Source organism: Penaeus japonicus, unplaced genomic scaffold (assembly GCF_977035675.1).
Source record: "Penaeus japonicus unplaced genomic scaffold, GWHDUDI00000001_assembly GWHDUDI00000037, whole genome shotgun sequence".
Taxonomy (NCBI): domain Eukaryota; kingdom Metazoa; phylum Arthropoda; class Malacostraca; order Decapoda; family Penaeidae; genus Penaeus; species Penaeus japonicus.
The window spans coordinates 3759441-3769780 of NW_028234439.1; the positions used below are offsets into that span (position 1 = coordinate 3759441).

Genomic DNA, 10340 nt, shown 5'->3' on the forward strand with positions numbered 1-10340 from the left:
AACGCGCACGATACTCACAACAGCTTCATTCAGTGTTTACAAACTTGTTATTGACTGCCTGGGAAGAAAACGTCATTTTCTCGCTTAGCTGTACCCCCCAAAGTAGACAAAATTACGAAAAAGAAGAACGGCCTACTTATGGAGAGTAAAGAAGTGACCAATCTAAAACGGCCGGTAGAAACACCAGAAGAAGATGATGTACGGAAAGGGAAGAAGAAAAGAGGGAAGGTATGTGTGTTCTGGTGGTCCGTCTTTTGGGCTTTTTTTTTTTAAAGACGAAACTAGGGTTTTAATTATGCTATTCATCACGGAAAGGTTGATAATTACGCTTAAAAGTGGGTTTTGTATGATACTGTGATGATAATGTGGTTACATGTGCAGTGTGAAATGTGCTAGATAGTTGTTAAGTGAATATTTGTTGTTCGTATTTAATGATCATTATAGTGGACTGGTACGTTGTTAATTGTTCGTTTATCTAAGTGTAGGTGTTTATTGACAGTGGTTGGGTGGAAGAAGGAGATATACTCGTGGATTTCATGGAGTGATTTTAGAACCCTTGTATTGTTGTCTATCTCTTATATTGTTAGATATTACTTCAATTCCACATGTAACGTAGGGTCAGAATGTGCAAATACCTTATGTGTCCATCAGAATGATATATGCACACACATTCACGTTGTGGCCAGATCATGAACGTAAAAGTCGGTTCATTCTTACTTCCGAAGGGCTCGATCACTTTGTAGGGAAACAGTTCACTCTATGCACACAATGAAGCCATCTTACAATTGTCAGAGTGATTATACAGTGTGTGTGTATGTGTATGTGAATGTGAATGTGAATGTGAATGTGAATGTGTATGTGTATGTGTATGTGTATGTGTATGTGTATGTGTATGTGTATGTGTATGTGTATGTGTATGTGTATGTGTATGTGTATGTGTATGTGTATGTGTATGTGTATGTGTATGTGTGTGTGTGTGTGTGTGTGTGTGTGTGTATGTGTATGTGTGTGTGTGTGTGTGTGTGTGTGTGTGTGTGTGTGTGTGTGTGTGTGTGTGTGTGTGTGTGTGTGTGTGTGTGTGTGTGTGTGTGTGTGTTTGTTTGTTTGCGTGCGTGTTCATGTGTGCATATGTGTCTGAGTGCATGAGACCCTTAACTGTACATGAAGGCAATTAAATGCAATGGTACATGCAATATTCATGGTACTGTAAACTAATGTAGTCTGTTTAGTACTATAAGTACTAAACTGCGAATAACCACCATGTTAGTGATTCTTGTGATTACATGTTTATCATTTGCAGGCGGAGGTGGAAGAGGAACAGACCCCCACGGAAGTGAAAGAGGAAGTGAAAACGGAGAAGACAGAGAAAGAAGAGGCGGATGGAGAAGCGGAACAGGATGACCCTACAGGTATGTATCTCAAAATCGATGTGTACGATGGTTGTTGTTTTCCCTATGGGGTTGTGATTCTGTTGTTTATTCCAAAGTACAGGTGGATATCAGTAAAGATATATTTTTGTGATTGATTAATGGTTGTCAATTACTTTATGATAGGAAGTATATGGGAGAAAGACCAAGATGTAGAAGCTTGGAATTAAATAAAGGAGTTTTTTTTGTGTCATTACATGGTATAGATATCTTAAGAATAAGTTTACATTTAGTTTAAGTACACTTGACTAAGTATGTAACTATGGTCAGATGTTGAATTGGTTTCATTAGTTTTTTAGACAAACTGACATATGCACACCCAGCACACCCTCACACATCCATATCCGCATCTGCATCCGCATCCGCATCCACATCCACATCCACATCCACATCTACATCTACATCCATGTTCACACCTACACCTACACCCACACCCTCACCCTCACCCTCACCCTCACCCTCACCCTCACCCTCACCCTCACCCTCACCCTCACCCTCACTCACACCCACACCCTCGCTCTCACCCACACCCTCGCTCTCACCCACACCCTCACCCACCCACACCCACACTGTCACCTTCACCCACACCCTCACCCACACCCACTCCCACACCTAGACCTGTACCCACACCCACACCTACACCTACACCTACACCTACACCTACACCTACACCTACACCTACACCTACACCTATACCTACACTCACACCTACACCCACACCCTCACCCTCACCCTCACCCTCACCCTCACCCACACCCTCACCCTCACCCTCACCCTCACCCTCACCCTCACCCTCACCCACACCCTCACCCTCACCCTCACCCTCACCCTCACCCTCACCCTCACCCTCACCCTCACCCACACCCACACCCACACCCACACCCACACCCACACCCTCACCCACACCCACACCCTCACCCACACCCTCACCCACACCTACACCCTCACCCACACCCTCACCCTCACCCACACCCTCACCCACACCCACACCCACACCCACACCCACACCCACACCCACACTGTCACCTTCACCCACACCCACACTGTCACCTTCACCCACACCCTCACCCACACCCTCACCCACACCCTCACCCACACCCTCACCCACACCCACTCCCACACCTAGACCTGTACCCACACCCACATCTACACCTACACCTACACCTACACCTATACCTACACCTGCACCTATACCTATACCCACACCCACACCTACATCTATACCCACACCTACATCTATACCCACACCTACATCTATACCCACACCCAAACGCTCGCCAACCCACGCCCACATCAATCCATATCTACCCACATCTGTCCATATCTACCCACATCCAATATGTCCACCCATCCACCTACACCCACACCCACACCCACACCCACACCCACACCCACACCCACACCCACACCCACACCCACAAACCCCCAAACAACAAGTAAGTTAAAAACAAAAAGAAAACGCACATCATGATTTGTGAATTCATCCAGTTGGCTTGGAAGGAGCCTCGTTCCAGAGTCGCATGCCCTCGGACAAGCTCACCACTCTGGAGGGATCGCTCTTCTCCGACATCGTCAAGAGCCCCCCTCCCACGCACCGCCTCTTCCTGCACATCAGGAACCGAATCGTGAGTTGGCTCTTGGGGGTCGTGTTTGGGGCCGGAGATGGTGAGAATGATGGGGATGGGGATGGGGATGGGGATGGGGATGGGGATGGGGATGGGGATGGGGATGGGGATGGGGATAGGGGATGGGGATGGGGATGGGGATGGGAATGGGGATGGGGATGGGAATGGGAATGGGAATGGGAATGGGGATGGGGATAAGGATGGAGATGGGGATGGGGATGGGGATGGGGATAAGGATGGAGATGGGGATGGGGATGGGGATGGGGATGGGGATGGGGATAAGGATGGAGATGGGGATGGGGATGGGGATGGGGATGGGGATGGGGATAAGGATGGAGATGGGGATGGGGATGGGGATGGGGATGGGGATGGGGATGGGGATGGGGATGGGGATGGGGATGGGGATGGGGATGGGGATAAGGATGGGGATGGGGATGGGGATGGGGATGGGGATGGGGATGGGGATGGGGATAAGGATGGAGATGGGGATGGGGATGGGGATGGGGATGGGGATGGGGATAAGGATGGAGATGGGGATGGGGATGGGGATGGGGATGGGGATGGGGATGGGGATGGGGATGGGGATGGGGATGGGGATAAGGATGGGGGTGGGGATGGGGATGGGGATGGGCATAAGGATGGAGATGGGGATGGGGATAGGGATAGGAATGGGGATGGGCATAAGGATGGCGATGGGGGTAGGGATGAGGATGGGATGGGGATGGGGATAAGGATGGAGATGGGGATGGGGATGGGGATGGGGATGGGGATGGGGATGGGGATAAGGATGGAGATGGGGATGGGGATGGGGATGGGGATGGGGATGGGGATAAGGATGGAGATGGGGATGGGGATGGGGATGGGGATGGGGATGGGGACGGGGATGGGGATGGGGATGGGGATGGAGATGGGGATGGGGATGGGGATGGGGATGGGGATGGGGATGGGGATGGGGATGGGGATGGGGATAAGGATGGAGATGGGGATGGGGATGGGGATGGGGATGGGGATGGGGATGGGGATGGGGATGGGGATGGGGTTGGGATGGAGATGGGGATGGGGATGGGGATGGGGATGGGGATAGGGATGGAGATAGGGATGGAGATGGGGATGGGGATGGGGATGGGGATGGGGATGGAGATAGGGATGGAGATAGGGATGGAGATGGGGATGGGGATGGGGATGGGGATGGGGATGGGGATGGGGATGGGGATGGGGATGGGGATGGGGATAGGGATGGGGATGGGATGGGGATGGGGATGGAGGATGGGATGGGGATGGGGATGGAGGATGGGATGGGGATGGGGATGGGGATGGGGATGGGGATGGGGATGGGGATGGGGATGGGGATGGGGATGGGAGGGATGGGATAGGGATGGGGATGGGGATAGGGATGGGGATAGGGATAGGGATAGGGATAGGGATAGGGATAGGGATAGGGATAGGGATGGGCATAGGGATAGTAATAGAGATAGAGATGGTGATAAGAATAGGGATGAGGATAGCAAGAGTGATAGCGGTAGTGAAAGTGATAGGGATAAGGATAGTGTTAGTGTTATAGTTAGTGTTAGTGATTGATAAAAATAATTATTACTTAAATTTATATTATACTCTTTATTTATAAGGATAATATGTTCTTCCTTCACATCAGGAACCAAATTGTTAATTGGGTCATGGGGTCATGTTTAGGGACTGATAGTGTTAGTGCTACTGTTTAATTATCCATAACAGTTATGATTACTTATTATGATAATGCTCTTTACTTGTAAGGATAATGCAATCCTTATAAGGACAATGTAAACTGAATGGTGAATTAGGTCCTGGGGTAGTGCTTGGGTTAGGTCCTGGGTTGTACTTGGGGGCTTGAGATTGTTAGTTAGGTAGTTAACCTGTTATTTTGTTTGTTTGTCGGTTTATGTGCCAGTTATTTAGTTCATTAATTAGTGTGTTGAATTACTTGTCTGTTTTTTTGTTTTTGTTTATAACTATATATTATTTATTACATATTTATTTTAAGTTGCTAGTTATGTTAAGGAAGTAATTCCATGTAATTTTTTTCTGTTTCACTAAAGTTTCTGTTAGAGAAGAGGATCTTATAGTAATGCATTGCAGAAAACTGTAAATGCCAATAACAGTTACTTGGAACAAGGTACTGATATCTAGTTATAGGCCTTATGTTCCATTTTTCCCTCAAGCTCAAAGTCTAGTGGAATAGAAGGCAGTCTGAAGAAAAGAAAAGAAAAAAAAAAATATATTTATGTATATGAATATTGATACAGCTTTTCTTACACTTTGCTTTGTGACAAATGAAAATTTACTTCCCTTTTTTTAACTAGCTGCAAATGTGGCTGGAAAATCCTCTCCAAGAACTGACCTACGAAGGCGTCATGGCAAACCTCGAACAACCTTTCAACTCTGAGAGTGTGCTGTGTGCTCGCATCCACGCGTACCTTGAACGCCATGGGTACATCAACTTTGGGATCTTTAAGCGTGTGAAGGTTAGTACCTTAATTGGTTGATTGATCATTATTGCCGTCATTTTTCATTTTCATTGTCATCATCATTGCTGTTGTGATTGTCATTCCCCTAGCTATTGCCATTGCCCTTGCTATTATAGTCGTTGTCGTCATTATCCTTAATATAATCAACTATTATGATGACAAAGATTGTTATTGTGGTTGTGCTAGTGATTAATGATGATATTGATTACTTATAATGATAATGATAACTAGATAAGTTTGAATGTTAACGAATTGCAAGACTGAATGATTTTTTTCCCCCGTTCCCTAGCCCCTGCCACAAAAGAAGTATGGGAGCATCATTGTTATTGGTGCCGGAATTGCAGGGCTAGCAGCTGCGCAGCAACTCAGTTCTTTTGGATTTGAAGTCATCGTATTGGAAGCGAGGGTGAGTTCTTGCCATGTTGAATGTGGTTTTATAATGGGTGTCTGTCTCTTTTTGATTCCCTTTTCTGTCTCAGTCTCTCTCTCTCCCTGTCTCTGGCTCTGTCTGTGTCTCTCTGTCTGTCTCTCTCTCTGTGTCTCTCTCTCTGTGTCTCTCTCTCTGTGTCTCTCTCTCTGTGTCTCTCTCTCTGTGTCTCTCTCTCTGTGTCTCTCTCTCTGTGTCTCTCTCTCTGTCTCTCTCTCTGTCTCTCTCTCTGTCTCTCTCTCTCTCTCTCTCTCTCTCTCTCTCTCTCTCTCTCTCTCTCTCTCTCTCTCTCTCTCTCTCTCTCTCTCTCTCTCTCTCTCTCTCTCTCTCTCTCTCTCTCTCTTTTCCTCTTAATTTAAAGAATTGTACATCAAAGCTTATCTGACCTGACAGGACCGGGTTGGGGGCAGGATAGCAACCTTCCGAAAGGGGGCATATATCGCCGACCTCGGAGCAATGGTGGTGACGGGGCTGGGAGGAAATCCACTTAACGTCCTCTCGAAGCAGATCAACATGGAACTTATTTGCATCAAGCAAAAGTGCCCGCTGTACGAGTCCAACGGGAATACGGTGAGTTGTTGGCCTTAGGGTTAGTCAAGTAGTACATGTGAGAAAGGAAGTGGCATGAAGTGTTTTGATGCGATGCTTAGGATATGGTCATTTATGATGTATTCATTGAAAAATAAGTGTAATGCATGCAGAAGTGCCTGCTGTATGAGGTTAAAGAGAACACGCAAAGTTATTGCCTGTATGATCAATTGTTGTAGATGTAAGATAGAGATTAATTTTTTTTTTTTTTTTTCATAATCAAGTTGAAATTAAATGTAATATATGCTGCTTACTTTTCTCTAGTTATGTAAACTTTTCCCGAAGTTCACTGCAGTCTCTTCTCTCCTGCTTAGGTATTGAAAGACAAAGACGAAATGGTCGAAAGGGAATTTAATCGTCTCCTTGAGGCAACCAGCTTCTTGTCGCATCAGCTTGATTTTAATTATGTTGATAATCGTCCCATCAGTCTTGGCGAAGCACTGGAGTGGGTCATTAAGTAAGTTGAAGAGAAGTAAAGTTGGTTGAAGAATATTAATTTATATGACTTGATATTGTTGTCTGTTATGTATGAAGCAACAAGTAGAACTGTGTATAGCAGGAGATCAATCATGTTTGTTATATTTATTACTGCAATAACTGCAACTAACATAAATATCTTTCTTTTACTATAAATAAACTAGCTTACAAGAAAAGAATGTTAAAGAAAAACAGGTTAATCACTGGAAAACAGTTGTCAAATTACAAGAGAAACTCAAGACTGTCTTAAACAAGGTGAGTTGATGCCTTAGTTCAATCCATTTTGATAGAAGTCATGAATATTTACTGATACTTTAGGTTATTGTCATTTAACCAGTAAGATGAGGTCATTATAAAAGAGTATTATGTTTTGATTAATCTAATGTTTTGATGTTTGTTTTAGATGCACACACTCCACGGGAAGATTGAAACACTTCACAAAGAGCACGAACAGCTGAGTGAAAAGAGAAATTCACGAAATATCACAAATGAATTTGTTTACCGTGTCAAGCTGCGGGAATTGCAGAATGCCTGCAAGGTGACTATGTGTTGAATTTATACCCGTATTTTTATATTTTTTTATTTATTTTATTTGTGTGTGTGTGTGTGTGTGTGTGTGTGTGTGTGTGTGTGTGTGTGTGTGTGTGTGTGTGTGTGTGTGTGTGTGTGTGTGTGTGTGTGTGTGTGTGTGTGTGTGTGTGTGTGTGTGTGTGTGCGTGTGTGTTTCTGTGTATGGGTATGGGTGTGCGTGTGCGTGTGCTTGTGTGTACATCTGGGCATGAAAGAGATCATACATTCTTATATATACACATCAGTAACAATTTTGTTTTTCAATTTATTTAAAAGGCATATAGCTTGGTTTATATTCTACACTTATGGATGCATATACATTTATACATGTATATATTATATATTATAATATATATATATATATATATATATTATATATAATATATATATATATATATATATATATATAATATATATATATATATATATTATATATATATATATATATATATATATGCACAGATATATTCATACATACATACACACATCTGTCCCTCTTGGCAATCATATTAAACAGAAAAAAAGAAGAAAAAAGAAGAAAAAAGATCAGTTCTGCTTTCCCCTAAAACACCATCCCCCAAAATACAGGAGTGGGATCAGCTCGTTGAACAGCAGCGTGAGATTGAGGACAAACTGCAGGAACTCGAGGCATCGTCTCCGAGTGACGTCTACCTCTCCTCCCGTGACAGGCAGATCCTAGACTGGCACTTCGCCAATCTCGAGTTTGCCAATGCCACTCCCTTGCATAACCTCTCCCTTAAACACTGGGATCAAGATGATGATTTTGAGTTCTCAGGCAGCCATCTTACAGGTTTGTTCAGTGGAGAAGTTAGTGTTGTTTATACTGTATGTATACACATATGGATATATTCATTCATCTATGTGTCCTTCTCCTCCTCACATCCATCCATTCATTCATTCATTCATCTTTTCAATTATGCATCCATTCAGTTAGTCAGTCAGTCAGTACATGTATATACACAACCATATATTATCACTTAATTAAGAATTGTGTATTTTTCCAGTTCGGAATGGATACTCATGTGTTCCAGTAGCACTCAGTGAAGGCCTAGATATCCGGCTAAACACCGCAGTGCGCAAAATATTATACACAAACACCGGGGTCGAGGTCACAGTATCGAATGCCCGTAACCACTCCAACCCAGCGACTTTAAAAGGTAAGCTGTAAGGATTGAATAAGTATCGTGCAAGGTTTTATTGTTTTTTACACACACAAATATATTTTTTGATAGGATGTCATAACCCTTTAGAACCGCAAATCCTCCAGCCTGTTTATCCCCCTCAACAGCTATCATGACCTGGTTCTCCAGATTTCACCAAGTTACACCAGAAAATTTATGAATTACTGTCACTTATTAAATACATACTGCACAGTGGATTGTCAAAGCTGTGAAAAGCTACTACAGTTACTGCTTGTGTATGAATGAAATCAAACCGATAATGACTGATAGGCATTGAGCTGATTGAGAAGTGTGAGAAATCTTTGTTGTTAGGAGGCTTACTCAGAAGACCTTAGTATTAACCCATTGGTCGCGGTATTAAAAAAAGGTCTGTGCAATAGGATGGCTGTTTTACATGTCTGGTATGGTGCCATCCGCGTCTATCACCGACTCTGCCTTTGCAGCAAATCATGCCATCCGCTGCTAATGGGTTAACCCACACAGGACGGGTGGTACAGCATGTGTACCGCGCATTCAAAAGCCCAGTTGCCGGGCGGCACAGTATTGTGCCGGCCATTCAATTGATTTAGGCCTAATAATTTGAACGCCCCGGCATTTGGACATTCAAGGCTAGAATTCCCCCATCGGGAATGGGTTAACAATGTAGTATTCCCCCAATTGTTTATAGTGATGACAACTAGTGAGAGGTATTGCTAGATAACTCTTGCAATTTTTTTTTTTTTTTTTCTTCAGAGTTTTGTTAATGTATTGTATCCAAATGACTTGCAAGATGGTGAAGATTTACTTATTTCTAAGTGCTTTTTCACCAAGTATATTTTGCAGGCAAAAATAATTATTTTTCTAATTTTTCTGGTGATTGATTCCCTTTAATTAATAATTTACACATTCACAAATTGGTAATTGTGGTAAATTAACCCACTTACGACGGGGGCATTCCAGCCTTGAATGTCCCAATGCCGGGGCGTTCGAATTATTAGGCCTAAATCAATTAAATGGCTGGCACAATACTGTGCCGCCCGGCCACTGGGCTTTTGAATGCGCGGTACAGTACTGTACCACCCGTCCAGAGAGGGTTAACATAACTAAGATACTGTATATGATAATAGCAGAAGTAGTAGAGTGAACTTTGACCTTTTCTCCTTTTGTTTTTCAGCTGATGCAGTTTTATGCACACTACCTCTGGGTGTTCTAAAGCAGTCAGTCATTGCAAACCAGAATGCTCCACACACTGTCACATTCAGTCCACCTTTGCCACAGTGGAAGGTTGATGCAATCTCGAGATTAGGTTTCGGAAATCTCAATAAGGTAATTGTTGTGATTCCCTCACCTCCCCCCTCCTCCTCCTCTTTTCCCAATTCCCCTCTTCATCTCCCTCCCTTCCCCCTCCCCCTCCCCCTCCCCCTCTTCCTCTTCTTCCCCTTTCTCTTCCCTCCCTTTTCCTCCCCCCCCTTCTCTGCTCTCTCCTCTTTTTTCCCCTCTTCCTCCTCCTGTTCACCCACTCTCCTCCTTCTCTTCCTCTTCCT

At 44.2% G+C, this 10340-nt stretch overlaps 1 protein-coding gene across 2 annotated transcripts in view; it reads left to right on the forward strand.

Annotated features, from left to right (window-relative positions):
- The first annotated feature begins 16 nt into the window (after positions 1-16).
- Su(var)3-3 (lysine-specific histone demethylase Su(var)3-3) overlaps positions 17-10340 on the forward strand; it is a 14732-nt gene continuing 4408 nt past the window's right edge. Inside the window, exons 1-12 of one of the 2 annotated variants that reach the window (XM_043030530.2) lie at positions 17-228; positions 1301-1409; positions 2916-3052; positions 5389-5550; positions 5843-5959; positions 6374-6550; positions 6883-7025; positions 7210-7300; positions 7449-7583; positions 8204-8426; positions 8641-8793; positions 9971-10122. In XM_043030530.2, the coding sequence (XP_042886464.2) occupies positions 139-228; positions 1301-1409; positions 2916-3052; positions 5389-5550; positions 5843-5959; positions 6374-6550; positions 6883-7025; positions 7210-7300; positions 7449-7583; positions 8204-8426; positions 8641-8793; positions 9971-10122 (1689 nt within the window). In that variant the 5' untranslated portion in view covers positions 17-138. The remainder of the gene's footprint in view (positions 229-1300; positions 1410-2915; positions 3053-5388; positions 5551-5842; positions 5960-6373; positions 6551-6882; positions 7026-7209; positions 7301-7448; positions 7584-8203; positions 8427-8640; positions 8794-9970; positions 10123-10340) is intronic. The other variant, XM_043030532.2, reaches the window with a different exon arrangement.